Below are 26,330 nucleotides of genomic sequence, written 5' to 3'. Positions count from 1 at the left end.
GATCTCGCTTATCTCCTGCCCCAGCTGCAGCACACCCGGGTATCGGCCACCCCAAACCCCGAACCGGGATGGCGGGAGGCTCCCAGCCACCCCAACCCGGGATGGCGGGAGGCTCCCAGGCACCTCCAAACCCCAAACCGGGATGGCGGGAGGGTCCCAGGCATCCCCAAACCCCAAACCGGGATGGCGGGAGGCTCCCAGCCACCCCAAACCCAAAACCGGGATGGCGGGAGGCTCCCAGCCACCCCAAACCCCAAACCGGGATGGCGGGAGGCTCCCAGCCACCCCAAACCGGGATGGCGGGAGGGTCCCAGGCAGCCCCAAACCGGGATGGAGGGAGGGTCCCGGTCACGGCCAAACCGCAGCAGGCAGCGGCAGAGCACCCCGAGATAGCGGGAGGAGCCCCCGCTCTCCCTGCCCGTGTGCCGAATTGCTCCTTACCTTGCCGTTACCGGCACCGGGATGTTCCGTGTTTCAGGGGGCAGAAACTCCACACAAACGGGCAAATTCTGACCTGCCGCCCGCTCGGTACCGAGCCCCGGGACGGGGGCTCTGACCCGGCCGTGCGGAGGGAGCCCCGCCACACCGAGCCTCGCCCGTACCCGGTGCTCGCAGCCCGTGCCGGTGGCGGCCGGTCCCGCCGGTGCCCCCGCGGCGGTTCCGGCCCCGGGGAAACGGCTCCGGCCGTGCCCCCGCTCCCCCCGCCCCGGTCCCCGCGCTCGGGCCTCACCTGCCTCCGGTGCGCAGGCGGCGGCCGCGGGGGGCTCGGCGGGCTCGGAGCTGCGGGCGGCCGTGCCGGGGGTCCGGCGGGGCGCGGGGGGGGGCCGGGGGCCGCCCGGGGCCGCCAGGAACCGCCCGCGCCGATCGCGCTTCATCGTCCCCGCCGGGCCCGGCGGCTCCGCCCGCCCGCAGCGCCCCCGCCGGCCGGGGGGACCCGCCGCGCCCGGTCCGTCCCGCCGCGCTCCGGGCGGGCCCGCGGCCCCAGCGCGCCGTTCCGGGCGGCCCCGCGGCCATGGCCGCGCCGGGGGGCGCCGAGGGGCCCGCGCCGGGCCGGGGGGGCCGCGGCCTGCAGGGAGCCATGAGGGCGGCGAGCGGCGCCCTGGGCATGGACAGCGCCGGCCGGACCAGGGTGAGCGCGGGCACGGCCGGGGAGGGACCCCCGGGTTCGGCCGCAGCGCCGGGACTGCACCCCCGGGGCTCCCCCCGCTACCCCGGGCTCAACCCCCATCCCCGGGGCTGCATCTGCGGGTTCTCCTGCATCCCGGGGCTCCTCCTGCATCCCGGGGCTCCCTCCGCATCCCCGGCTTCTCCTGCATCCCTGGGCTTCCCCCGCATCCTTCGGCTTCGTCCCCGGCCTCACCCCCATCCCCGGGGCAGCACCCCCGGTCTCATCCGGCACCCCGCGGCTCACCCTCATCTCGGGGCTCCCCCCGCGGCCCTGGACTCACACCCCGCTGCCGGGGCCGCATCCCCGGGCTGCCCCCTCAACCCCGGGCTGCCCTGTTCCCCGCTGGGAGCCGGAGCTGCGGTCCCCCGAGGCCGGGGGGGTTCCCGAGCTCCCCTGCCCGGGTCCCTGCTCAGCCCCCGCCTTGGCAGGAGGCGTACGTGGAGTACCTGAAGAGCATCACGCTGATCGCCCAGGCCCTGCAGGAGGAGGCGGCAGGGACAGGTAGGGCAGGAGCCCGTGTGCCCCCCGCCGAACCAGGGCGGTGGGTGCAGGTCCTGCAGTGCCCTCAGCACGCCCTCCCCACAGAGAACAGCGAGGGCGTCACCCCTGACACCCCCAAACTGCTGAAGCTGGCGGAGCAGTGCCTGGAGAGGGTGAAATCCATCGCGGCGGCGCTGGGTGAGTGAGGGGTGCGGGTCCCGTTTTGGGGAGCCGGGTGTCCCCGCAGGGCCAGGCCGGTGGTGGGGCACAGCCCGCCTGTCCTGCCCCCTCCCCAGGGAAAGCCCAGGTGAAAGCGGCCGCACAGGAGCGGGGCGGGGGCCCGGCGCCCCTCCCCAGGCACCGCAGGGTCTGCTCGGACGAGGGAGGAAAGCTCTCGCCGTTCCTGCCCCCGGAGATCTTCCAGAAGCTGCAGATCGCCGAGGCACAGAGCGCTCGGAAGTACGGGGGGCTTGGAGCTGGGAGATGGAACATGGGGCAGGGTCACCGGGCTGGGACACAGAGTGGTGGAGGATGGGGGCTGATGTGGGCTGGGATACAGGGCGGGGACGTGGGAGTCTCAAACACAGCGAGATGGACATGGGAGTTTCAAACACAGCGGGTAGGACATGGGGGGTTCAAACACGAGGGGTTTGGGACACGGGGTCTGGCAAGAACTGCCGCACAAGGACTGGCGGTGGCCCCGTGCCCGCCTGCGGGGTCACGAGCAGGATGTGGTCCTGGCACGTGTCCTGTGCCCTCTGGCGAGTGCTCAGGCTGTTCCTACAGGGAGCTGACCCCGCTGGAGGAGGCCTCCCTGCAGAACCAGAAGCTGAAGGCGGCCTACGAGGCGCGGGTGGCGCGGCTGAACCCAAACCAGGCTGTGCAGAAAACATCCCTGGCAAGTGGGGGCTGGGGAGGAGCTGGGAGCCAGGCAGGGAGAGGGTCCCTGGGGGATCCCCACTGGTGTCCATGAGGTGTGGGTGGATGTCCCCAACTCCCCTCCTGCTCCACAGACGCTGTCCCTGCAGCGGCAGATGATGGAGAACCTGGTGATCGCCAAGGCCCGGGAGGAGACTGTATCCTTCCCTGTGGGATTGCTCCAAGAGCCCCTGCCCTGTCCTGGCTGTCACCCACCCCACGCAGGGTCCCAGCTGGGGGATGGAGGAGGGAGAAGGGCAGCGGGTGAGCACGCTGGTGGCTCTGGGCCCTTAACTGTGCCTGGCCCAGCTGCAGCGCAAGATGGAAGAGCGGCGGCTGCGGCTGCAGGAGGCGGCCAACCGGTGAGTGGGGATGTCACTGCGGGACCCTGAGCTCCGGGGACACCCAGCAGTGCCCTCACTGGCCCGGGCTGTCCCCAGGAGGTTCTCCAGCAGCGTGGCACTCACCCCCGAGGAGCAGGAGCAGCGAGCACTCTACGCTGCCATCCTTGAGTATGAGCAGGACCATGTGAGTGTGTGCCAGGGGCTGCTGGCAGGGCTGGAGGCTGTGCCATGGGGCAGGAGGCTGTGCCACGGGACAGGAGGCTGTGCCCTGGGACAGGGTGCTGCACCATCCCCCTGACCAGCCCTGGACACTCCCCAGGACTGGCCAAGGCAGTGGAAGGCGCAGCTGAAGCGGAGCCCGGCGGATCTCTCCGTGGTATCAGGACTCTTCTCCTGCCTCCTGAGGTACTGCAGGGGTGGGCACGGCCCTGCCAGAGCGAGGGGGCTGCGGCTGCTGCCGGTGCCCCCTGCCCATCCCCTCCCTGTGCCCGCAGCTGCCCCGAGCACCCCATCTCGCAGCTGCTGCGGCGGCTGCAGTGCGCGGTGTACGCCCGCCTCTACCCCGCCGTCAGCCGCGGCCCCGCCGACGCCTCCCCCGGCTCTCCCTCGGCCCTGTCCTTCCTGTCGCTGGACGCCGGGGGCTCCTCGCTGCCCCCCGAGCCCGGGTGCCGCCGGCTCCGAGCGTCCCGCAGCCTGCACTGCATGTTCTCGGTGCCCGAGCACGGCCCGGCCGCGCTGCGGCACAGCCACTCCAGCACTCCCCTGGCCGACAGCGGCGCCCCGGGGCCCGCCGAGCCCCCCGAGCCCCCCCGGGAGAGCTCCTTCGAGGACCTGGAGCGGTTCCTGGCGTCCCCCGAGGGCTGGGCCCCCGCAGAGGCCCCGGCCAGCTCCGGGCAGGACGCGGCGCTGCCGGAGCTGCTGAAGGGCGTCGTGAGGGACATCCACAACGCCATCGGTGAGGGACAGCCGAGGGAGCGGGAGCAGGATGGGGGTCCCGGTGTGGGTAGGATGGGGGTCCCAGCATGCTCTGTGTCTCGCCTCTCCCAGACAGGCTGCTGGCTCTCACTCTGCTGGCCTTCGAGGGGCTCGGCACCGCCGCCGGCAAGGACCAGTGCCTGGCCTGCCTGGAGGAGGCTTTCTTCCCCCCGCTGTGGGCCCCGCTCCTGGCCCTCTACAGGTACCACGACCCTCTTTGGGGGTTCTATGACCCACTGACCCCTTCCTGGCCCCCTCCCTGTCACCTCCGTGCCCGCAGGACCGTGCAGCAGCCCCGTGAGGCGGCCCTGGCGCGCAGCATGGAGCGGCACCGGCACGCCGGCCCCGCCGACATGGGGCTGGCCTCGCGCCTCTTCCCGCCCGGGCCCGGCCGCCCCGCGTACGCCTCGGCCGTGCAGGACCTGCGGCTGATGGCGCTGGAGAGCTGTCCCCGCAGGAAGCTCGAGTGCATCGGTGAGCAGCGCTGGGGGCGCGGGGCAGGGGCTCAGGGTGGCGATGGTGGCCCTGACGCCCGCCCTGTGCCACAGTGCGGGCCCTGCGCGGCATCTGCGAGTGTGCCGAGGAGTACTGCGGCTCCCGGGACGGCCGGAGCCTCGCCACGGCCGCCATGTGAGTGCAGGAGCCACGGGGAGTGAGGGACCAGTGTGGGGCCTGTGCCCAGCGCGGTGTTGGGGTGCCAGTCCCTGTGGCCAGCATGGCTGACAGCGCCTATTGTCACAGCGGGGCAGATGACCTGCTGCCCATCCTGTCCTACGTGGTGCTGCAGACTGGGCTGCCCCAGCTGCTGTCCGAGTGTGCGGCCCTGGAGGAGTTCATCCATGAGGGGTACGTGCCAGGGTGCTGGGCATGCAGGCACCCCTGGGCTCAGGAAACCAGCACCCTCCTGGGATGGGGCTGTGAGGGCGGGGAGTGGGTCAGAATAGCAGCAGGGCTGAGGGGCAGTGGGTGTGATGGTGTCCTGGTCATGGCAGTGTCCCAGCCAGGATGGTTCAGTGCCCGTGGTGATGTCCTGGTCACGGCAGCGTCCCAGCCGTGATGCTGCGGTGCCCGTGGTGGTTCTTGGTCATGGCAGTGTCCCAGCCAGGATGGTTCAGTGCCCGTGGTGATGTCCTGGTCACGGCAGCGTCCCAGCTGTGATGCTGCGGTGCCCGTGGTGGTTCTTGGTCATGGCAGTGTCCCAGCCAGGATGGTTCAGTGCCCGTGGTGATGTCCTGGTCACGGCAGCGTCCCAGCTGTGATGCTGCGGTGCCCGTGGTGGTTCTTGGTCATGGCAGTGTCCCAGCCAGGATGGTGCAGTGCCCGTGGTGGGGTTCTGGTCATCCTGGTCACGGCAGTGTCCCAGCCATGATGCTGCGGCCCCTGTGGTGGTGTCGCGGTGGTGACGGTGCGATGGCTGTGGCACAGGTACCTGATCGGGGAGGAGGGGTACTGCCTGACGTCCCTGCAGAGCGCGCTGTCCTACGTGGAGTCGCTGCAGTGAGGAGGGGGCGGCGCGGGACCCCCAGACCCCGGGCAGGTGCTGCGGCCGCTCCGCGGGTCCTCCCGCCCGGCAGGGGGCGCTGTGGCGCGGCCCCGCCCCGGGGCGGAGCTACGGGCGGCACGTGCGTTCCGGCCCGGTGCGCGCGGAAGGGGAGCGGGGCGGGAGCGCGAGCGGCCGGGAGCGGCAGGTGCGGGAGAACCGGGACCGGGGCGGAACCGGGGCCGGCCGGGACCACCGGGAGCCCTTGGTGGGGAGGGGGGGAACCAGGGCCGGGGAGTGACGCTGGGGGGACTGGGACCAGGGAGGTGCCCGGGAGGCCTCGGGGGAGCGGAGTTCCGCATCCGAGGCTTTGGCGGGGGATCTTCACAGCATCGGGAGGGGGACCCGGGGTACGCGGGAGGGGTCTCACGCTGCCGTGCCCGCAGGATGTGTGCAGGCTCGGCGCTGCGGCAGGAGCAGCGGCAGGACTTCGGGCAGGAATTGCGGCAGGAGTTCCACCGGGAGTACCGCCGCTCTCTGCAGCGGGAGCTCGGCCCCGCCGGGACCTGCCCCGGCCCCGCCGTGGCGGAGCGGCTGCGGCAGCGGCTGCAGCAGGAGCCGGCGCTGCTGGAGGCGCTGCACGAGGACGCCCTGGCACTGCTGGCCCGGGGGCTGCGGGACCACCCCGACCCCGGGCTGGCGCTGCGAGGCCTGGCCGGCGCCTTCCGGCTGCTGGAGCTGGCGGCCGTCAACCTCTACCTCTTCCCGTGGCGCCGGGAGTTCGGCAGCATCCCGGTGAGGCCCCGAGGTGGCGAGGGGATGGCGTGGGGGTCCCCAGACACCCTCAGCCACGCTCCCCGCTCTCCTTGCAGACCTTCTCCGGCGCCTACGTGCACCTGCTGCGCCCGGCGCTCCCCGAAGCCGACCTGCTGCGGAGTTTGGGCCGGCTGGGCTACGAGCGGCGGGAGCGGCACCGCCTGGCCGTGGGCCGGCTGCCCCCGGGGCCCGCGCTGATCGCCGCCGCTGTCGGCTTCCTGGCCTGCCGCCTGGAGTGCGAGATCCTGGCAGAGCGGGCGCTGCAGCTGCGACAGCCCCGTGCCGAGGAGCTGCTGGAGGCACGGCACCGGGCTGGGAGTGCCAAGGGATGGCTGGAGATGCTGCAGGACCCGGGGACACAGCGCAGGGTGGCTCCCGACTGTGGTGACAGCATGGATCTCTACCAGGAGAGGCCAGACGGCCCTGAAGACACGGGCAGCAAGGACACAGCCCCCCCAGCGCTGTGGAGGGACCCTCAGGACATGCCCGCGAGGGGCTGGGGCCGCTGCGACAGCACGCTGGGGCCAGAGCCTGTGGGCAGCGCTGATCCGGACACCTCCTCTCACCTGTTCCCGCAGCCAGAGCTGGCGGGGACCGGCACAAGTCCCCAGGTGCTGGGGGAGCCCCGAGATTCCCCCCAGGCCGTGCCAGAGCTGCCCTGCTACCAGCTGCACTCGTGCCTGCAGCGGGGCATGCTGCCCTCGTACTGCTGCAGCACCTGCCGGCAGCTGCACGGGGGCGGCTGCGCCCTGGGCCGCGCCTGCCGCAGCCAGCACCGCGGGCAGGAGCTGCACGGGGAGCGGCAGCAGCGCCTGTGGCTGCAGCGCAGCGAGCTGGACATGCTGCTGGCCCGGGGCTCTGTGCCCCCCTCCTGACGCAGTGCCCAGAGCTGGACATGCTGCTGGCCCAGGGCTCTGTGCCCCACTCCTGACATGGCCCTGCTGCTTGGCACAAGGACCCGGACTCATCAGCCCCCGAGACAGCGGTGCCAGGCCCTGCTCCCGCCCGGGCACTGCTGCTGTAAATTATTCTGTGCATCAGTAAAGTGGCTGCCTCAGCATGGGGTGTTCTGTCCTGGTGAGGGGGAGCAAGGTGCAGGGGTGCAGGGATACCTGACAGCACAGCGCCCTGCAGGAGCAGCTCCTGGCTCCCTGAGAGTGGGGACCAGGGTCCTCTTAAAGGGGGACAGAACCTGGGGCATCGTGGGGGTATCCTTGTCCCCAGGGTGACACAGAGGAAGGAGAGCAGAGCCACAGCTTCTCCCACTCCTGCTGGCACCAAAGAATCACCTCACTCTACACAACGTTGCCACTGCCAGATGCTTTTATTGATGGCAGAGTTGGGGTTCCCCCCACAGACAGCACAAACCAGGACCCGCCTGGGACAGGACTGAGCCTGCCAAGCCTGGGCATCCCCGGGCCCCATCTCTCCTCTCTCCTGGCTCTGGGGCCCTGCTGGCCCGGCTGCAGACCGGAGCCTGCCCTGTCCTGCACGGGCAGGTGGATGGAGGAGCCGTCCCCATGGCGCTGGGACTGCTGGGCTGAGGGAATCCTCCTCAGCCAGGACACGTCAGGCTGTTCCAGGGCACAGCTCAGGGCTTGCTGCGCTTGGCCTGGCTCTCCAGGGCCGTGCTGGCCGCCCGCTTGTTCCGGTGGTGCGGGAAGGTGGGCATCAGCTCGGGCTCACAGGCTGTGGGGCACAGACAGGGCTCAGTCAGCAGGGCCAAAGCCCCCCAGCCCTGCCCTGCCCTAGCACGGCGAGTACTCACGCAAGGGCTTCTCCTTGAAGTAGGAGCTCTCCAGGCAGTCCTTGGCCGTGGCCCTGCGGGGACAAGGACAAGTGGCAGGGACCACCCCAGGCTGGGGGACAGCGTGGGGCAGGTCCCTGCCCTGCCCAGCCCACAGCCTGCCTGGCTTTACCTTTTCTTGGGGTCGTACATGAAGAGGAAGTTGAGCAGTCGCAGCCCAGCCTCCGAGAGCCAGGGGAACCTGTGCTTGAGGTTGTTGTAGGGCTGCTTGCGCAGGGTGTACTGCGTGGCCAGGGGCAGCTTGGAGAAGCCCTGGGGGAAACAGGGTGTGAGGAGGGGCCAGGGCAGCTCCAGGGAGAAGGGACAGGGGGAGAACGGGCAGGGAGCTCTCACCGGCCAGATGTTCTCGTTGGGTGTCCCCAGGAGCTGCACGATCAGGTCGATCTGGTGGATCTCAGAGGTGCCTGGCAGCAGTGGTTTGTGTGCCAGCAGCTCGGCCAGGATGCAGCCAGCAGCCCTGCGGAGCACAGGAGCCCCTGCAGTGATGCCCCTGCAGTGTGCAGCCCTCCCCAGGGACCCCCCTGCAGCCCCCAGCCCCCCTTACCACATGTCAATGCTGGTGGTCTGGGTGGTCATGCCCAGCAGCAGCTCTGGTGCACGGTACCTGCACAGGGGACACTCTGTGTCAGAGCTGGCACCACCTATGCCAGTGGGACACCCACCCTGGCACTGCCACTCACCACAGGGTCACCACTTTGGGGGTCATGGGCTTAGGGGGCATCCCGTAGGTGCGTGCCAGGCCAAAATCAGCTGCAAGAGAGAGTGGCAGTCAGGAGGGAGCCCAGCTCTGAGCCGTGCTCATGGCACAGAGCAGCCAGGGCCCAGTGCAGGTGCCAGCACTCACCTATCTTCACACAGCCCTTGTCGGTCATCAGCAGGTTGGAGACCTTCAGGTCCCTGTGGGAAACAGCAGCTGGAGCTGAGAGACGACACGAAAAATCCAAACCCATCGTTCCATGGCCTCCCTGCCCTGCCGGTGCTGCCAGGACGTGGGAGGTGTCCCCAGACCCCCCTCTCTCCCCCACTCCCACCTGTGGATGATGTAGTTCTCATGGAGGTACTGCAGGCCCCTGAGCACCTGCAGGATGATGCACTTCACCTGGGGACAGAGGACAGGAGCTGTCACCTCTGTGGGAGCAGCACTGAAGGCACAAAGCCACACAGCCCAAACCCACTGGGGTCTCCTGCAGTCCCTCCAGCCCTGTGTCCTCCCAGGGGGTTCTGGGCAGGCATTTTCTCTCAGCTCTGTTTCCCTGACAGTTTGTTCCAGCCCCAAACCCAGCCTGGAAATTCCCTGAAAATCAGCAAAGCCCAGCTCCATCAGAACCCCTGGAATCCCCCAGATCAGGGTCTAGGGAGCCCTTCACAGTGCCCACATGGAATGGCAGCACCCTCCCAGGGGTGCCAGACCCAAATCCTGCCCCCAGCCTGTACCTGAGCCTCCGAGAAGGGCGTTTGCATGTTCTCCAGGAGACTGGCCAGGTCCTGCTCGCAGTAGCCCATCACCAGGAAAATGCTGTGGGACACAAGGCAAGGTCAGAGCCTCCCCCAGCACAGCTCTGGCTGCTGGGGCAGCCCAGGGCTCCAGGGAAGGTTTGGGAGGCACACGGAGGACAGAAAGGGGACTCTCACCTCTCCAGGTGGTTTCCCACAACCACGTCCTTCAGCTCCACAATGTTGGGGTGCTGGAGCTGCAGGAGCAGGGTGATCTCCCGCAGGCTGCTGATGGGCATTCCTGGGGCAGAGAGGGAGGGAGGGACACAGTGCTGCAGACCGGCCTGGAGGCAGTGCCAGGACAGAGCCAGCCCTGCTCCCCTCCTCCGTTACCATCCTTCTCGTTGTCCATCCGCACCTTCTTCAGGGCCACTGTCTCGTTGGTCAGCGTGTCCCGGGCACGGTCTGGGGACAGAACAGGCCGCCTTGGCAACAGGACACACACCTGGCATTGCCCCCGCCTCACCTCAGCCCCCCTGCCCAGCCACAGGGGGAACTGTGGGGGCTACAGGTGCCTCCCGACACAAACCGTGCTGGGATTCCACAGGGGAATGGCTTCCCAAGGGCAGGGATGGACGGGATGTCCGTAAGGAACCTTCCCTGGCAGGGTGGGCAGGCCCTGGCACAGGCACCCAGGGAAGCTGCAGTGCCCCCGGATCCCTGGCAGTGCCCAGGGCCATGCCGGACAGAGCAGCGTGATCTGGTGGAAGACAGCCAGCGGAAAAGCCCTCCCTACCCCGGGCAGGGAGCGGAATTAACCCCGAGGTCCCTGCCCGGTCCGCACGGCCGCCCCCAGGGAGGCCCAGCCCGCACTCACACACGATGCCGTACGTGCCCTCTCCGATCCGGTTCAGCTTCTCGAACTCCTTCACGCTGCGGCACCGTCCCAGCTGAAACCACAAACGGCGTTCAGCCCCGAGGGCTCCTCACGGGAACCCCCCGGCTCCCACACCCCGGGACCCGCCGCACTCACCCGATCGGCCGCCGGGACCTCGAAGAAGCCGTCTCCGCGCAGCCGCCGCAGCCGCAGGGGCTCCAGCTCAGGCTCGGCCGGTCCCGGTGCCGGTTCTGGTCCCGGTTCTGGTCCCGCCTCAGCCGCTGCCATGCCCGCGATGGCGAGTTCCGCTCTGCGCACGCGCGCTATTATCCCGCCGCAGGCCCCGCCCACCAGCAGGCCCCGCCCACACGCGTTAGGCATTGGAAACCGTTGTTAGAGAGGGACCAATAGCAACCCCGGCCCGGAAAGCCCCGCCCCATTTGGCCCCGCCTCCCTTTGCCCCGCGCTCAATCCGCACCGCACCGGATTTTTGGCTCCGCCCCCTCCGTCCTACGCGCCAATGCTTCCCGCTGCCCACGTGACATTCCCCAACCCCGCTCTCGCGAGACTCAGCGCGCGCACCCCGGAAGCAGCGGCGGCGTCCCCCGGAAGCGGCGGCAGAACCCGGAAGCGGCGGCGGGCAGGATGGACGGTACCGGGGGTTGGGCGGTACCGGCGCCTCCCGGCGGGGCCGGGGCGGGGCGGGATGGGTGGGTCTGGGGGTGAGGGTCGGAGCCGGGACTGGCGGCCGGGAAGCGTGGGCGGGGTCGCCGGTGACCCGCTGCCGGTACCGGCCCCGTCGCTGAGTCTGTGCTCTCCTTCCTTTCCAGACACGCTCTTCCAGCTGAAGGTGAGAGCAGCGGAGGCCCTTCCCCTCCTTTCCGTCCCGTACCGCCGGTCCCGGGGGAGTCCCGAGCCCGGTTCCGCCCGCTGGCTCGGCCTGACCGGGGCTGGTCCTGCGGGGGGACCGGGACCCGGCCCGAGGGGGTGGCCGGAGGTGCCGCGGGCAGGGGGTCGGGCAGCGTGGCCAGTGAGAGGTGGCAGGGGTGGGACAGGTGGGCACTGGCACGGTGGCACAAAGGGGAGCAGCTCCCCAGTGCCCGAGGGTGGGATGGGGTGGGATGGGACGGGATGGGATGGGATGGGATGGGATGGGATGGGAAGGGACGGGACATGGGGATGGGATTCCTGGCTGTGAGGGTGGGCAGGCCCTGGCACAGGTGCCCAGAGCAGCTGTGGCTGCCCCTGGATCCCTGGCAGTGCCCAAGGCCAGGCTGCACAGGGCTTGGGGCAGGTGTCCCTGCCATGGCAGGGTGGGGCTGGACGGGCTCTGGCCGTCCCTCACTGTCCCTCACTGTCCCTCACTGTCCCCGCTCTGCCCCTCACTGTCCCCGCAGTTCACTGCCAAGCAGCTGGAGAAGCTCTCCAAGAAAGCTGAGAAGGACTCCAAGGCTGAGCAGGCCAAAGTCAAAAAGGTGTGTGGGGCCCATCCTGGCACTGGAACCCCCTTCTGCCCCAGTGTGGGGCCCATCCTGGCACTGGAACCCCTTCTGCCCCCGTGTGGGGCCCATCCTGGCACTGGAACCCCCTTCTGCCCCAGTGTGGGGCCCATCCTGGCACTGGAACCCCCTCCTGCCCCCGTGTGGGGCCCACCCTGCCGGTGCTCGGCTCCGTGGGGCAGCTGCCATCCCCTCGTGCCTGCTGTGGGACCAGGGCAGGGCAGACCCCACTGGGGAGGGGGATGTGGCCCCTGCAGCCCCACTGGGGGGGTTTGGCTGGCTCTGGAGCCATGGCAGAGCCGTGTCCTGCTGGAGCCCACCCAACAGGGCTGCTCTGCCCAGGGCTGTCTCTGAGGGGTCTCTGTCCATGGCACAGCCCAGGGCTGTCTCTGAGGGGTCTCTCTCCATGGCACAGCCCGGGGCTGTCTCTGAGGGGTCTCTCTCTCCATGGCACAGCCCGGGGCTGTCTCTGAGCACTCTCTCTGTCCATGGCACAGCCCAGGGCTCTCTCTGAGCACTCTCTCTGTCCATGACACAGCCCAGGGCTGTCTCTGAGCACTCTCTCTGTCCATGGCACAGCCCAGGCTCTCTCTGAACAGGCTCTCTGTCCATGGCACAGCCCAGGCTGTCTCTGAGCACTCTCTCTGTGCATGGCACAGCCCAGGGCTCTCCCTGAGCACTCTCTCTGTCCATGGCACAGCCCAGGGCTGTCTCTGAGCACTCTCTGTCCATGGCACAGCCCAGGCTCTCTCTGAGCACTCTCTGTCCATGGCACAGCCCAGGGCTCTCTCTGAGCACTCTCTCTCCATGGCACAGCCCAGGCTCTCTCTGAACAGGCTCTCTGTCCATGGCACAGCCCAGGCTCTCTCTGAGCACTCTCTCTCCATGGCACAGCCCGGGGCTGTCTCTGAGCACTCTCTCTCTCCATGGCACAGCCCAGGGCTCTCCCTGAGCACTCTCTCTGTCCATGGCACAGCCCAGGGCTGTCTCTGAGCACTCTCTCTGTCCATGGCACAGCCCAGGCTGTCTCTGAGCACTCTCCCTGCAGGCCCTGCAGCAGAAGAACGTGGAGTGTGCCCGTGTCTATGCTGAGAACGCCATCCGCAAGCGCAACGAGGGGCTCAACTGGCTGCGCATGGCGTCGCGCGTGGACGCCGTGGCCTCCAAGGTGCAGACGGCCGTCACCATGAAGGGGGTAAGAGCCCAGGGCTGCCCCAGCCCCGGGGGGCTCGCAGGGGCCTCGGCACCAGGGCACAGACGGGAGCTGACTCTGTGATGGAATTAAATAGCAGTGCAGCCGGATGGACGGGCCTGCGATGGTGCTCACAGGGGTCGGGATGAGGGAAGGATCTGACTCCGTGTTTCACAAGGCTGATTCGTTATTTTATGGTATATATTACATTAAAACTGTACTAAAATAATAGAAGAAAGGATTTCGTTAGAAGGCTGGCTAAGAATAGAATAGAAAAGAATGATAACAAAAGCTCTGTCTCGGACTCTCTGTCTGGGCCAGATGGGCTGTAATTGGACATTAATTAGAAACCTCCAACATAGACCAATCAAAGGTCCACATGTTGCATCCCACAGCAGCAGATAACCATTGTTTACATTTTGTTCCTGAGGCCTCTCAGATTCTCAGGAGGAAAAATCCTAAGGAAAGAATTTTTCATAAAGATGTCTGTGACACGTTCCCGGGCTCGTCCGGCCCTTGCTGCTTGACCAAGGGTGGCAGCTGCAGTGCTTTCACCCCACAGACACCTTTGGCTGGCTGGGTGTGTGGTGTTTCACCCCAGAGACACCTTTGGCTGGCTGGGTGTGTGGTGTTTCACCCCACAGACCCTTTGGGCTGGCTGGGTGTGTGGTGTTTCACCCCACAGACACCTTTGTCTGGCTGGGGGTGTGGTGTTTCACCCCAGAGACACCTTCTCAGGAGAAAATTCCTGGCAAAGGGATTGTTCAAAAAATATCATAGCTTCACATCCCCTTGTGGAGCTTCCCCTCTCTGCCCCCAGCCACCCCCTGGCACTGCAGGACACAAAACAACGTGAGTGCACGCACACACTGCTGCTCTCAAGGTGGAAAAAGGGAGGTTTATTTTCTGACTCTTAACATTTGTAGATCTCCAAAAGTGACAGTGGATTGGAGGGAGAAAGTTCCACCTCTCCAATGACGCTGGGCAAACCAACAGTCCATCAAATTCCTCCTCCTCCACAAGAGAATGCAAAACAATCAGTTATTTACAGAAAGCGTGTGAGAAAGTTTGCTATGAAAATGTAAACATTAGGAAACTTAAAAAATCTTAAAAAATCAGGGTGCCAACCCCCAGTGCCCCTGTGTCCCCAGATGACCCCAGCAGTGCTGGTGGTGGTGTCAGACCCCTCAGACAGGTCCATCCTACCTGGGATGGGTCAGGACAGCGCTCGGGTTTGTCTGCAGCCCCCAGGGCATCCCTGAAGGAATCTCCTCTTGCAGGTGACGAAGAACATGGCCCAGGTGACCAAGGCTCTGGACAAGGCCCTGAGCTCCATGGACCTGCAGAAGGTGTCGGCGGTGATGGATAAATTCGAGCAGCAAGTGCAGAACCTGGATGTCCACACGTCGGTGAGTGCTGGGCGGGCAGGGTGAGAGCCCTGGCAGGGCTGTGTCCGGGCAGGGGGACAGGGCTGTGTCTGTGCCAGGTCATGGAGGACTCCATGAGCTCGGCCACCACGCTGAGCACGCCGCAGGAGCAGGTGGACAGCCTGATCGTGCAGATCGCCGAGGAGAACGGGCTGGAGATCATGGACCAGCTGAGCCAGCTTCCCGAGGGGGCCTCGGCCCTGGGGGAGAGCTCTGTGCGCTCCCAGGAGGACCAGCTGTCCCGCAGGTTGGTGCTGTCCCTGTCCCTGTGCCCCCAGGGTCCTTCCCTGGCCTCGAGGGGAGGAGCTGCCCCTTCCTGGGGCTCTCAGGGGCTCTCTGGCCCTCCCTGGGGCTCTCAGGGGCTCCCTGGCCCTCCCTGGGGCTCTCAGGGGCTCCCTGGGGGCTCTCAGGGGCTCCCTGCCCCTCCCTGGGCTGCTCCTGCTGCCCTGACCCTGCTCTCCCTGCAGGCTGGCTGCCCTGAGGAACTGAGCTCTCCCTGGGGCTGTGGATGGCACTGCTGGAGCAGGACCCCCTCGTGCAGCCCCCCTGCCTCTGGACTGTTCTGGGGGGTGACAGCCCTTCCCTGAGCCTGCTGTGACCCCGGTGGGAACGTGGGAATGCTGTGCTGGATTCTGGGGGGCTTTGTCTGGGGGTGCTGCTGCTGGCAGGGCCCCACGCCCTGTCTGAGGGGAACACTGAGGGGATTGATTGATTGATCTCCCTGCTTAGGGATGCTGCTCCCCAACCCCTCTGGCGTTCCCTGCCCGGGCCTGAGCTGCGGGCTGAGCTCCCCAGGGGCTGCTCGGCAGGAGCAGCAGGGCCTGCAGGGGCCCCCAATGCCGGCCGGGGCTGGGCAGCTCGGTGCCTTGCGGGAAGGGCGGTGCCAGCGGGTGTCCCCTCCCTCGCTGCCACCGGCGGGGTGTCCCCTCCCTCGCTGTCACCGTCCCCGTGCCCTGTGCTGCTCCGTGTCCCCCGGCCACAGCCCAGCCCGTACCACGAAGTGCCCTTGGGAGCGCCCTCCCTGCCCAGCCCCGTGCGTGTCGATGCCCACGTTCCCCGGGCACTGCCAGCTGGAAATGGTTATCCTGGCCCTGCCTGCACGGCGAGGAGCCGTGGCCGGCGCTGGGGGCCGTGGGGGCTGCAGACACGTCCCCAAATGTCCCCCTGCTGGGGGGTGTGGCAGGGAGTGCAGAACCATCCCGGGACAGCTCTGCTCCATCCCTGTGCCTCGGCCCTCTGTCCCTCGCTGCTGGCACCGGGCTGGGGCTGCTCTCTCTCCGTGTGCCCTCCCGCTGCTCACCCCTGTCCCTTGTCACCTCCCCGCGCTGCCCGAGCCATTGTGCCCCTCCCGCGGCCCTGCTGGACGGCTGGAAGCTCTCCAGGAAGGAAGCTCCGATTCCTTTGGGTGTCCCAGCAGGAACTGTCACCTCTGGGGGATGTCGTGGGCCCCCTGCCCGGCACAAACACTTCCTGCTGCGCTGGTTGTTTTTCCCGACTTCAGTGGCCTTGGAGCCTGTGGCTGGGGACACGGAGCCTTCCTCTCCACCGAGGAGGAGGAGGAGGCAGCTTTGGGCTGCAGCAGAGCACTGGATCTTGTCCCACCTCCCGAGGGGCCGGGTGGGAAGCTGGGGGACCCTGGAGGTTTGTGCCTGGCTCCCTGCAGCCCTGGGGCTCCAGACCTGCCCCTGTCCCTCTCCTGGGCTGTCTCTCTCTGTGGTTTCATTGGTGGTTTGTTTTTTTAAGCTTGTCTTATTTGCCTTCTTTTTGCCCAAACCGTGTCCATGCCCTTCTGTGGGTTTAAATAAACAATCTCTGAACAGCCCAGTGTGTGTTGGGGGGTGGATGCACACGGGGTCTGTGGTCCCCCCCTGTCTGATCCCCTGTCCTGGTGCCGGGGGCTGCCCTGGAGCTGAGGGGGAGCAGGGAGGGGCTGCTCTCGTTCCCAGAGCCTCTGCCCATGCAGGAGCAGGGAAGGGGCTCGGGGTGCCCACTCGGGATTCTGGAGGGCGAGGACAACCCCGTTCCCCAGTGCAGGGACCTGACCCTTTCGTGTGGCCAAACAGGGGCACCAGGGTGAGCAGGAGCAGCTGGAGCCCAGCTCCCTTCCCCGTCAGGCTGGGCCAGCCCGGCTCCCTGCACCGTTCCCAGCCCTTTTGGGGACAATCTGGGACGCCGAGGGGAGACCCGGGCTTGTCACCGCACCGAGGTGGCACCACAGCCATGCTGCCATCAGCACCTGCCCACAGCAGCCTCGCTGGCAGGGACGGGGCGGAGGGTGCAGCCTTCCCTTCCCTGCTCCTGTTCCCGTCCCTTCCCTTCCCTGCTCCTGTTCCCGTCCCTTCCCTTCCCTTCCCTTCCCTGCTCCTGCTCCTGTTCCCGTCCCTTCCCTTCCCTTCCCTTCCCTTCCCTTCCCTTCCCTTCCCTTCCCTTCCCTTCCCTTCCCTTCCCTGCTCCTGTTCCCGTCCCTTCCCTTCCCTGCTCCTGTTCCCGTCCCTTCCCTTCCCTGCTCCTGTTCCCGTCCCTTCCCTGCTCCTGTTCCCGTCCCTTCCCTTCCCTTCCCCGTCCCTTTCCGTGCCCGTGCCTCCCCTGCCCGGTGCCCGGCTGGCAGGCGGGCGCTCTGCCTCAGCCAAATCCCGAATGCCACAGGAAGATGATGGCTCCCCTTCTCCTCCTGCCTGTTCTGCCGCCTCCGCTCCCCAGACAGGCTGTTCCTGAATGCCAGAGGAAATTGCTAAGGAGATAATTAAGTAGCCAATTAATTAGCTAATGATTAATGGAAGCATCCTGCGGAGGCAGCTCGGCAGCCGCCCTGGCCAGGTGCTGCCGGGATGTGTCACTCCCGGGGCCGGTACAGCTTCCCGGGACCCCGCGGCTCTGCCCGGCCGGTGACACTGCCGGTGACACGGGGGGTGGCCGGGGACACGCAGGGTGACCCAGCATGCCCAGGCAGGCCCCTGGCTGTGCCGCGGAGCCGCACACGGACGGACACTGGCTCGCTGCGGGCGCTGCTCGAGTCACGGATTTATTTTGCCGGCAGGTCCGGCGGAGAGGAGAGCGGGATCTGCCCCGCCCGGCTGCCCGGGCACGGTGCCAGGCCCGCGGTGCCAGGCGGGCGCTAGGAGAGCAGGGCCAGCAGCAGCGCCAGGGCCAGCGGCGGTGCCAGGGCTGCGGGCGGTGCCCGGGCGGGCACCGGGTCGGAGTAGCCGTAGCTGGTTCTGCACGAGCTCTCCAGCTCCTCGAAGGCGATGGGGGTCTCGAGGGGAGCCGTGCCCTGCAGGCTCCTCTTCACCTGCCGTGGGCACAGCGTGGGCTCCCGGTGAGACGGGCACGGAGCCCCTGCCACCCCGCACGTCCCTGTGCCACCATCCCACACACGTCCCGGTGCCCCGTGTGTCCCCATGCCTCCCCGTGTCCCCACAAATTCCTGAGTGCCGCATGCCCCGATGTTCCAGCTGTGGCTGCTGCCCCAAGTGTCCCCGTGTCCCATACATCCCCATTCCAATGCTCCCGGTGCCACTCGTGTCCCCCCCACAGGTCCCCTTGCCCTGTCCCTCCCCGTGCCCCGCTCACCTCCTCCACTCTGCTGAAGACCCGGAGCAGGTTCTCAGCCAGGGCTCCCTTCACCTCCTGCTCCGTCCAGTTCCTCGCCAGCAGCTCGGCCACCAGCATGGGATACTTGGAGACGTCCTCCAGGCCGGTGGGGACCCTGTGCCACCCCACTGCTCACAGCTGGGCCACCCCCAGCACCCCCAGCTGCCCACACAGGGTGCGGGGGGGCACCCCTGCTCCTCAGGATGTCCCCATGGTGGGGACGCTGCCCCATCCATCCCATCCCATCCCGTCCCATCCCATCCCACCCCATCCCATCCCATCCCATCCCATCCCATCCCATCCCATCCCATCCCGTCCCATCCCATCCCATCCCATCCCATCCCGTCCCATCCCATCCCACCCCATCCCATCCCATCCCATCCCGTCCCATCCCATCCCATGCCATCCCATCCCAATCACCCCCTTTACCCTGAGACCCCGTCGTAGTCCCCCCCGAAGCCGACAGCCTGGGCACCGGCCACCTTCTTCACATAGTCCATGTGGTCTGTGGGGGGACACGGGGGTGAGCAGGGCAGGGGGCACACTGGCACCCCCAGACACCTGGGCACCCCCTCACCTGCCACGTCCTTCAGCTGCGCCTTCTCGCTGCAGGTCACGTAGGCGTTGTAGAAGTTGACCATCACCAAGCTGCCCGTGGAGGCCTGGGGAGGAGCAGCCCTGAGCCCCCAGAGCCCCAGAGCCCCCTGTGTCCCTGGCCGTGTCCCCAGAGCCCCAGTGCCCCTGGCCGTGCCCCCAGAGCCCCCCATGTCCCTGGCTGTGCCCCCAGAGCCCCCCATGTCCTGGCTGTGCCCCCAGAGCCCCCCATGTCCCTGCTGTGCCCCCAGAGCCCCCCGTGTCCCTGGCTGTGCCCCCAGAGCCCCCCATGTCCCTGCTGTGCCCCCAGAGCCCCCCGTGTCCCTGGCCGTGCCCCTAGAGCCCCCCGTGTCCCTGGCTGTGCCCCCAGAGCCCCCCATGTCCTGGCCGTGCCCCCAGAGCCCCCCATGTCCCTGCTGTGCCCCCAGAGCCCCCAGTGCCCCTGGCCGTGCCCCAAGCTCACCACCAGCTGCAGCACGTCGTCGGGCACGTTGCGGCGGTGCTGGCAGAGGCTGTAGGCAGAGGAGTGGCTGAAGATGACGGGGGCCTTGGAGATGTTCAGCACCATCTTCATGGTGTCCACTGAGACGTGGGCCAGGTCCACCATCATGCCCAGGCGGTTCATCTCCTCCACCACCATCTGCAGGGACAGGGGACGGGGCTGGGGGCTGAGCGGGACATGGGAGGGGTCCCCTCTGGGCATGGGGGGACAGAGGGATGGATGGATGGATGGATGGATGGATGGATGGATGGATGGATGGATGGATGGATGGATGGATGATGGATGGATGATGGATGGATGGATGGATGGATGGATGGATGGATGGATGGATGGATGGATGGATGGATGGATGATGGATGGATGATGGATGGATGGATGATGGATGGATGGATGGATGGATGGATGGATGGATGGATAGATGGATGATGGATGGATGATGGATGGATGGATGGATGGATGGATGGATGATGGATGGATGGATGGATGGATGGATGGATGGATGGATGGATGGATGGATGGAGGGATGAATGGATGGATGGATGGATGGATGATGGATGGATGGATGGATGGATGGATGGATGGATGGATGGATGATGGATGGATGATGGATGGATGGATGGATGGATGGATGGAGGGATGAATGGATGGATGGATGGATGATGGATGGATGGATGGATGGATGGATGGATGGATGGATGGATGGATGGAACACTGTGCCCAGCATGGTGCCAGTGGGTGCCAGTACCACATTCCTCCAATGCCACTGCTCCTGGGCACCGCTGATGTTATTCCTCACCTTCCCAAAGGGTGAGAGGCCGTGGTGCACAGGTTCCTCATCTTTGGTGTCCACCAGCCAGTTGTCAGCCCTGCAGAACAGGGAGAGCATCAGAGTGGCCACCCCTCTGACCACATCCCCCCATGGCAGCGCTGCCACCGTCCGTGCCCCCGGGGGCCCTACCAGGGGGTGTTGCAGCTGTGGGTGAGGGTCATGTAGCGGGCACCCAGGCGGTACAGGGTGCGCAGGACGCCCAGGCTGCTGTCGATGGAGTGGCCGCCCTCCACCCCCATCAGGCTGGCCACCTTCCCGGTCCGGAACGCCTCCCGGATGCCTGCGGGAGGGCGGGGACATCAGCGGGGCGGGCGGGACCCTCGGCAGCCCCGTTGTGCCCGTCCCCGCAGTGCCCGTCCCCGCTGTGCCCGTCCCCGCGGTGCCCGTCCCCGTGGTGCCCCATCCCCGCTGTGCCCGTCCCCGCTGTGCCCGTCCCCGCAGTGCCCGTCCCCGTGGTGCCCATCCCCGCGGTGCCCCATCCCCGCTGTGCCCCATCCCCGCTGTGCCCATCCCCGCAGTGCCCGTACCCGTGGTGCCCATCCCCGCTGTGCCCGTCCCCGCTGTGCCCGTCCCCGCAGTGCCCATCCCCGTGGTGCCCATCCCCGCAGTGCCCGTCCCCGCTGTGCCCATCCCCGCGGTGCCCATCCCCGCTGTGCCCATCCCCGCTGTGCCCGCTCACCGCTGCTGTCGGTGACACAGAGGAAGGTCTCTGGGTACAGGTCACACATGCGCTGCACCACGTCCATCTGCTCCAGCGTGCGCCTCACCGCGTCCTTGTTCTGCGTCTCGCAGGGCACATACACCGACCAGAACTGCCCGGGCACCCCGTCAGCGTGAGCACTCCCCCAGCACAGGCACTGCCCACCCTACTGCTCACCCCAGCACTCTGCCAGTCCTGGTGCTGCCCCAAGACCCCCGGTGCCCTCCCTGGTGCCCCTGCCCTCCCCAGAGCCCTCTCACTCACCCTGGTGCCCTGCCTCATGGCCCTGCCCTCCCCAGAGCCCTCTCACTCTCCCTGGTGCCCTCCCTGGTGCCCCTGCTCTCCCCAGAGCCCTCGCACTCTCCCTGGTGCCCTCCCTCATGGCCCTGCCCTCCCCAGAGCCCTCTCACTCTCCCTGGTGCCCTCCCTGGTGCCCCTGCTCTCCCCAGTGTTCACCCCGGTGCCCTCCCTGGTGCCCTTGCCCTCCCCAGAGCCCTCTCACTCTCCCTGGTGCCCTCCCTGGTGCCCCTGCCCTCCCCAGTGCCCACCCCGGTGCTCCCACCTGCCCGCCCACGTGGCCCTGGCGCAGTTTGGGGATGTTGGTGTGGGTGTCGTTCAGCAGGGTCAGGTTGGCTGCTGGCAGCCTCAGCTGGTTGTAGAACTTGCGGAGGAGCTGCCAGGGCAGGTCGTTGTGCCTGGGCAGGGACAGGGTGGGCGCTGAGGAGGGGCCAGACCCTCGGCCCACTCACCCTCAGGCGGCCCACCCTGCTGGCTGGCCACACACACAGTGCCCTCATCTGGCTGTCATTCCATCCATCTGTCCATCCATCCATCATCCATCCATCCATCATCCATCCATCATCCATCCATCCATCCATCATCCATCCATCCATCCATCATCCATCCATCATCCATCCATCCATCCATCCATCCATCCATCCATCCATCCATCCATCCATCCCTCCATCCATCCATCCATCCATCCATCCATCCATCCATCCATCATCCATCCATCCATCCATCCATCCATCCATCATCCATCCATCCATCCATCCATCCATCCATCCATCCATCATCCATCCATCATCCATCCATCCATCCATCCATCCATCCATCCATCCATCCCTCCATCCATCCATCCATCCATCCATCCATCATCCATCCATCCATCCATCCATCCATCCATCCATCCATCCATCCATCCATCCATCCATCCATCCATCCATCATCCATCCATCCATCCATCATCCATCCATCCATCCATCCATCCATCATCCATCCATCCATCCCCCCCAGTCCGTCTGTCCCCCCAGCTGTCCCCTCAGCCACAAGCCCCCCCAGCAGCTCCAGCCCAGAACTGGAGACAGGTCCCTCCCAGGTGACAGTGCCATGTGGGACCCCCCTGAGGACGCTCCCCTGCCCCTTCCCAGCCCATCATCACCCTCACACCCAGGGGAGCCAGCCCAACACCCCCTCGGCAGGGATGTCACCGCAGGGACATCCTGGCACGCCCATCCCACACCCAGCGGTGCCCCCGGGGACGTGGCAGGGTCCGGGCTGGTGCCACTTCCTGCTCCTGTCACGGTCCCACATCCCCGCTCCCCCTGCCCGGCTCCGTGTTCCACCAGGGAGAGCTGCAGGGACCGAGGCCTCCCGAGGCTCCCGAGAAGGGAGCGGGGACACCATCAGCATGAGCAGGAACTTCCCCCGGGGCAGCCCAGCCCCGGCTTCCCGTACCCTGCCCGCTCCCGCCGGGCTGCGGCGCCGGGGATCCCCTCGGTGCACGGACCGTGCCACGGGATCCGCGGGAAATCTGTAAATCTGTTCCTCGTCCCCACGCAGCCCTGGGGTGCGGGCACGGGGATCCCCTGGGAAAGCTGTCCCTTATTCCTGCACAGCCCTGGGGCGCGGGCACGGGGATCCCCTGGGAAAGCTGTCCCCTATTCCTGCACAGCCCTGGGTGCCTGGCACGGGGATCCCCTGGGAAAGCTGTCCCCTATTCCTGCACAGCCCTGGGGTGCTGGCACGGGGATCCCCTGGGAGATCTGCTCCCCGTTCCCGCAGGGGTGCCCGGGCCCGGAATGCCCCCCGGGCTGTCCCAGCAGGGTTTCCCAGCTGGGGTTTTCCCACACGGAGGGAGCAGCCGAGCTCGCTGCGGGCCCGGTGACCTTTGCTCACCCGTCGATGACCGGCGTGGTGCTCATGATGCGCTCGGCCTCCTGCAGGTGCTGCTGTCCAGTGCTGGGCAGTGCCAGCGCCAGCACCAGCACCCACACGCTCCCGCCGGGCATCTTCTCCCGCTGGCTGCTGCTGCTGGGGACAAGGGGGGACCCGGCACCGCCGTGAGAGCGCAGGCACTGGGATGGCCGCTCCGCGCTCCTCCGTCCCCTCCCGCCGTCAATGAATAACCAGGAGCGTGGCGTTTCCCCTCCCTGGCTGCCCTGTGCCCGCCTGGCAGTGCCAGGGCTCTCTCGCGGCCTCCCCAGCCCAGCCCCGGTGGCCGGGCCGTGCCTCGGCCTCTCCTCCGAGCCGCGGGGACGCTCCCGATCCCTCTAATGAAGCCCAGACATTCTTCAGTTGGGAAAGTGCCAGTCCCATCCGCGCCTCAGCCTCCCCGGCACCCCCGGTTCGGCCCTGGCACCCCCGGCACCCCCGGCACCCCCGGCCCCGCTCACCCCGGCCCCGGACACTCGGGCGGTCCCTGCCTGCGATGGCTGTGAATGAACTTTTCCGGCTTGCGTGCGGTGACGGGGCTGGGATGGGCTCCGGCCCCCCCAGAGCCACCCCCGCCGTGGCGCCGGAGCCGCCGCATGCCCGGGGGCAGCAGCGGGGTGGCACGGCCGGCGGTGGGGCTGCTGCTGCTGCTGCTGCTGCTGCTGCTGCTCCGTGTGCGCTCGGGCCCCCCGCACTCTGTCCCGCTGCAGCGTCCCGAGGGGAAACTGAGGCACCGCCATGCTGCGCATCCCTGCTGGCCCCAGCTGTGCCGTCCTTCCCAGCGAGGCCTTGGCTGCGCTTCGGGAATGGCTTGGAGCCACGCGGAGATGGCCGGTCCAGCTGGACACCTCATCCTGGGGTGTTCCTGATGGCAACAAACCCCTCCTGCGGTGCCAGGCACGGGGAGCCGGGGTGGGCACGGCGTGGGGCTGGCATCGCTCGGCCTTCCCGGGCCTGCCCGAGGTGACGCGGCCCCCGCGTTTCCCCGGCTGCGGCGGTGCCTCAGGAACGGGAGGATTCCCGTCCCATCCCACCCTTCCCGTCCCATCCCGTCCCATCCCATCCCGGGTGCGGGCAGCCCCTGGCAGCCGCGCTCTCCCGGCGCTGGCCCCAGCGCGGATTCCCGGCTCCCCGGCAGGAATGTGCCGGGGGGTTCCGGCCCCCCGCCCGCCGGGGCCGCTTCCTCTTTCTGCGCTACTTAAGCGGCTCCCGGCGCGTCCCGCCCGGCCGGGCCATGGAGCGCATGGAGGTGACCGAGACCTTCGCGGGCATCGCCCTGCCCGGCCACCTCCACACCCAGGAGTCCCTCGGCTTCGCCGCCGCCTTCACCTTCCGCCCCAGCGACGTGCTGATCGCCACCTACCCCAAATCGGGTGAGGGGATAGGGGACACCGGGACAACGAGAGGGGACGGGACGGGGAGCCCGGGCTGGGGCGGGAGCTCCCCCGGAGCTGCCGGGGCTGGGACACGCCCGGACCGGGTCCCGCTGGATCTCTGGCACGGCACGGGCACCCCGAGCCCCTGTCCGGCTGCCCCGCTGTCCCCAGCCCCAGCCTGGTGTCCCTGGGGGCTCGGGGAGGGGCACACGGCACTGCCGGCCCAGCCGCTGCTACGGGAGGGGTCGGGGTGGGACGGGACAGGGTGAGCCGTGCCTTGCCGTGCCAATCCGCGCTACCGTGCCAGGGCAGTGCCATGCCGTGCCGTGCCATGGTGCCGCGGCCCTGCCCTGACAGCCACCCCTGCAGGCACCACCTGGATGCAGGAGATCCTGACGCTGCTCTTCAGCCTCGGCGACGCCCGGCCGGCCAAGACCATTCCCAACTGGGAGAGGGCGCCGTGGCTGGAGCAGATCTACTGCCGGGAGGCTCTGCGGGACACGGGCGGCCCGCGGCTCCTCACCACGCACCTGCCCGCGCCCGTGCTGGCCCCCGCCCTGCAGCGCAGCAAGGCCAAGGTCAGAGCGGTCCCGGGGCTCGGGGGGGCCCTGCAGGGACATCCCGCACCCCCGGGGCTTCCCGCAGCCGGGAAACGCTGGGGGATTTCTGAGCGGGGTGCAGGGGAACGCCCCCGGCTGCGGGGTGACTCTATGTCCCTCCAGGTGATCTACGTGGCCAGGAACCCCAAAGACGTCGCCGTCTCCTTCTACCACTTCCACCACCTGGCCAAGTTCCTGCCCGACCCCAGCTCCTTCGATGCCTTCCTGACGCAGTTCCTCGAGGGCACAGGTAGGGACGGGGCAGTCTGGGGGGGGGGGGCTGAGCCTCGGGGCTCCCCATCACCCCCCGCCTCCCCCCAGTGCACTACGGCTCCTGGTTCGAGCACGTCAAGGGCTGGCTGGGCCAGCGGCACCGCCTGGACATCCTCTATGTCACCTACGAGGAGCTGCACCAGGTGAGCCCCGCCGCGTCCTGTCCCGTGCCCGGTGTGAGCCCCGCCGTGTCCTGTCCCGTCCCCGGTGCCCGGTGTGAGCCCCGCCGTGTCCCCGTCCCGTCCCTGTCCCGGTGTGAGCCCCGCCGTGTCCCCGTCCCGTCCCGGTCCCCGGTGCCCGGTGCCCGGTGCTGACCGCGCTCCCGCCGCAGGACCTGCGGGGCACCGCGCAGCGCCTCAGCACCTTCCTGGGGTGCCCGCTGGCACCGGGCACGCTGGCAGCCCTGGAGCAGCACTGCAGCTTCTCGGCCATGCGGGACAACGCCATGGCTAACTACTCCCTGATCCCCGCCGAGATCATGGACCACAGCCAGGGCCGCTTCATGCGCAAGGGTGAGCGGGGCTGGGGGCGTGCGGCACCCCGGGGACACCGCGGGGACACCGAGAGCACAGGGACCCTGCCTGCCTGTGCCCTGTGTCCCCAGGGGTGGTGGGACAGGGACGGGGACCCTGACTGGCTGTCCCTGTGTCCCCCAGGGGTGGTGGGACAGGGACAGGGACCCTGCCTGGCTGTCCCTGTGTCCCTCAGGGGTGGTGGGACAGGGACCCTGCCTGGCTGTCCCTGTGTCCCTCAGGGGTGGTGGGACAGGGACCCTGACTGCCTGTCCCTGTGTCCCCCAGGGGTGGTGGGACAGGGACAGGGACCCTGACTGGCTGTCCCTGTGTCCCTCAGGGGTGGTGGGACAGGGACAGGGACCCTGACTGGCTGTCCCTGTGTCCCTCAGGGGTGGTGGGACAGGGACCCTGACTGGCTGTCCCTCTGTCCCTCAGGGGTGGTGGGGGACTGGCGCAGCCACTTCTCCCCCGAGCAGAACGCGCTCTTCAACCGGCGCTACCAGGAGGAGATGGGGGACACGGAGCTGCCCACACAGTGGCCCATGGCCTGAGGGAGCCGCCGGGCTTTGGGGGGACGCTGAGCCCTCACCTGCTGACAACCACATGGAGACCCTGCAGGGCCCCTCCAAAGCCCCCCTGTGTCACCCGCCGGGGCCGGGGGTCTGGGAGCACCGTCCCTCCTCCTCCCTGGGTTCAGGGAGCTTTCCCGGCCCTGCATTG

The 26,330-nt window shown here is 67.9% G+C and overlaps 7 protein-coding genes across 8 annotated transcripts in view; 5 read left to right on the top strand and 2 right to left on the bottom strand.

Annotated features, from left to right (window-relative positions):
- FANCA (FA complementation group A) overlaps positions 1 to 26,330 on the top strand; it is a 319,775-nt gene that overhangs the window by 42,506 nt on the left and 250,939 nt on the right. The window lies entirely within an intron of this gene.
- Positions 1,013 to 5,890, top strand: VPS9D1 (VPS9 domain containing 1). 2 transcript variants are annotated; one of them, XM_058034417.1, is made up of 16 exons: positions 1,013 to 1,129; positions 1,597 to 1,669; positions 1,754 to 1,846; positions 1,945 to 2,107; positions 2,435 to 2,546; positions 2,662 to 2,724; positions 2,876 to 2,928; positions 3,007 to 3,094; positions 3,230 to 3,315; positions 3,405 to 3,865; positions 3,958 to 4,087; positions 4,166 to 4,359; positions 4,434 to 4,515; positions 4,627 to 4,731; positions 5,311 to 5,422; positions 5,812 to 5,890. In XM_058034417.1, exons 1-15 carry the CDS (start codon positions 1,013 to 1,015, stop codon positions 5,384 to 5,386), a joined length of 1,896 nt encoding a protein of 631 aa, XP_057890400.1. In that variant the 3' UTR covers positions 5,387 to 5,422; positions 5,812 to 5,890. The 2 variants fall into 2 exon arrangements, with proteins under 2 accessions (XP_057890400.1, XP_057890401.1); XM_058034418.1 differs by having other exon boundaries at positions 1,046 to 1,129; positions 3,684 to 3,865.
- On the top strand, positions 5,813 to 7,238 carry SPATA2L (spermatogenesis associated 2 like). Its single transcript, XM_058033983.1, has 2 exons — positions 5,813 to 6,112; positions 6,154 to 7,238. The coding sequence occupies exons 1-2, from the start codon at positions 5,813 to 5,815 to the stop codon at positions 7,054 to 7,056; spliced, it is 1,203 nt and encodes a 400-aa protein (XP_057889966.1). The 3' UTR covers positions 7,057 to 7,238.
- CDK10 (cyclin dependent kinase 10) lies at positions 7,487 to 10,680 on the bottom strand. Its single transcript, XM_058033982.1, has 13 exons — positions 10,456 to 10,680; positions 10,300 to 10,372; positions 9,816 to 9,887; positions 9,621 to 9,723; positions 9,423 to 9,504; positions 9,020 to 9,087; positions 8,833 to 8,885; positions 8,669 to 8,738; positions 8,533 to 8,592; positions 8,322 to 8,445; positions 8,101 to 8,240; positions 7,950 to 8,002; positions 7,487 to 7,870 (listed from the first exon to the last, which is right to left on the bottom strand). The coding sequence occupies exons 1-13, from the start codon at positions 10,678 to 10,680 to the stop codon at positions 7,773 to 7,775; spliced, it is 1,221 nt and encodes a 406-aa protein (XP_057889965.1). The 3' UTR covers positions 7,487 to 7,772.
- Positions 10,901 to 16,236, top strand: CHMP1A (charged multivesicular body protein 1A). Its single transcript, XM_058034425.1, has 7 exons — positions 10,901 to 10,951; positions 11,130 to 11,149; positions 11,697 to 11,774; positions 12,847 to 12,993; positions 14,271 to 14,399; positions 14,477 to 14,664; positions 14,885 to 16,236. Exons 1-7 carry the CDS (start codon positions 10,945 to 10,947, stop codon positions 14,904 to 14,906), a joined length of 591 nt encoding a protein of 196 aa, XP_057890408.1. The 5' UTR covers positions 10,901 to 10,944; the 3' UTR covers positions 14,907 to 16,236.
- DPEP1 (dipeptidase 1) lies at positions 17,533 to 22,924 on the bottom strand. Its single transcript, XM_058033981.1, has 10 exons — positions 22,812 to 22,924; positions 21,196 to 21,328; positions 20,613 to 20,745; positions 20,063 to 20,213; positions 19,901 to 19,970; positions 19,066 to 19,242; positions 18,586 to 18,670; positions 18,438 to 18,513; positions 17,988 to 18,123; positions 17,533 to 17,706 (listed from the first exon to the last, which is right to left on the bottom strand). Exons 1-10 carry the CDS (start codon positions 22,922 to 22,924, stop codon positions 17,533 to 17,535), a joined length of 1,248 nt encoding a protein of 415 aa, XP_057889964.1.
- Positions 24,082 to 26,281, top strand: LOC131089598 (sulfotransferase 2B1-like). The gene is made up of 6 exons (XM_058034423.1): positions 24,082 to 24,220; positions 24,593 to 24,801; positions 24,946 to 25,072; positions 25,144 to 25,238; positions 25,427 to 25,607; positions 26,046 to 26,281. The coding sequence occupies exons 1-6, from the start codon at positions 24,082 to 24,084 to the stop codon at positions 26,159 to 26,161; spliced, it is 867 nt and encodes a 288-aa protein (XP_057890406.1). The 3' UTR covers positions 26,162 to 26,281.

Source organism: Melospiza georgiana, chromosome 14, assembly GCF_028018845.1.
Source record: "Melospiza georgiana isolate bMelGeo1 chromosome 14, bMelGeo1.pri, whole genome shotgun sequence".
NCBI lineage: Eukaryota > Metazoa > Chordata > Aves > Passeriformes > Passerellidae > Melospiza > Melospiza georgiana.
Note: the sequence above shows the minus strand (reverse complement) of the source record. Positions and strands in the feature narration are given on the sequence as shown.

Coding starts and splice junctions, on each gene's coding strand:
- VPS9D1 (XM_058034417.1), top strand. CDS start 1,013: ATGGCCGCGCCGGGGGGCGCCGAGGGGCCCGCGCCGGGCCGGGGGGGC. Junction 2,547..2,661: donor CTGTGCAGAAAACATCCCTG/GCAAGTGGGGGC, acceptor CCTGCTCCACAG/ACGCTGTCCCTGCAGCGGCA. Junction 3,316..3,404: donor CTCTTCTCCTGCCTCCTGAG/GTACTGCAGGGG, acceptor CTGTGCCCGCAG/CTGCCCCGAGCACCCCATCT.
- SPATA2L (XM_058033983.1), top strand. CDS start 5,813: ATGTGTGCAGGCTCGGCGCTGCGGCAGGAGCAGCGGCAGGACTTCGGG. Junction 6,113..6,153: donor GGCTGCTGGAGCTGGCGGCC/GTCAACCTCTAC, acceptor GGAGTTCGGCAG/CATCCCGGTGAGGCCCCGAG.
- CDK10 (XM_058033982.1), bottom strand. CDS start 10,680: ATGCCTAACGCGTGTGGGCGGGGCCTGCTGGTGGGCGGGGCCTGCGGC. Junction 9,088..9,422: donor CGCCCTTCTCGGAGGCTCAG/GTACAGGCTGGG, acceptor CTCTGTCCCCAG/GTGAAGTGCATCATCCTGCA. Junction 8,446..8,532: donor ACCACCAGCATTGACATGTG/GTAAGGGGGGCT, acceptor TGTGCTCCGCAG/GGCTGCTGGCTGCATCCTGG.
- CHMP1A (XM_058034425.1), top strand. Junction 12,994..14,270: donor CGGCCGTCACCATGAAGGGG/GTAAGAGCCCAG, acceptor CTCCTCTTGCAG/GTGACGAAGAACATGGCCCA. Junction 14,400..14,476: donor ACCTGGATGTCCACACGTCG/GTGAGTGCTGGG, acceptor TGTCTGTGCCAG/GTCATGGAGGACTCCATGAG.
- DPEP1 (XM_058033981.1), bottom strand. CDS start 22,924: ATGCCCGGCGGGAGCGTGTGGGTGCTGGTGCTGGCGCTGGCACTGCCC. Junction 20,214..20,612: donor CTGTGTCACCGACAGCAGCG/GTGAGCGGGCAC, acceptor GCCCTCCCGCAG/GCATCCGGGAGGCGTTCCGG. Junction 18,671..19,065: donor ACGACGTGCTGCAGCTGGTG/GTGAGCTTGGGG, acceptor GCTCCTCCCCAG/GCCTCCACGGGCAGCTTGGT.
- LOC131089598 (XM_058034423.1), top strand. CDS start 24,082: ATGGAGCGCATGGAGGTGACCGAGACCTTCGCGGGCATCGCCCTGCCC. Junction 25,239..25,426: donor CCTACGAGGAGCTGCACCAG/GTGAGCCCCGCC, acceptor CTCCCGCCGCAG/GACCTGCGGGGCACCGCGCA. Junction 25,608..26,045: donor GGGCCGCTTCATGCGCAAGG/GTGAGCGGGGCT, acceptor TCTGTCCCTCAG/GGGTGGTGGGGGACTGGCGC.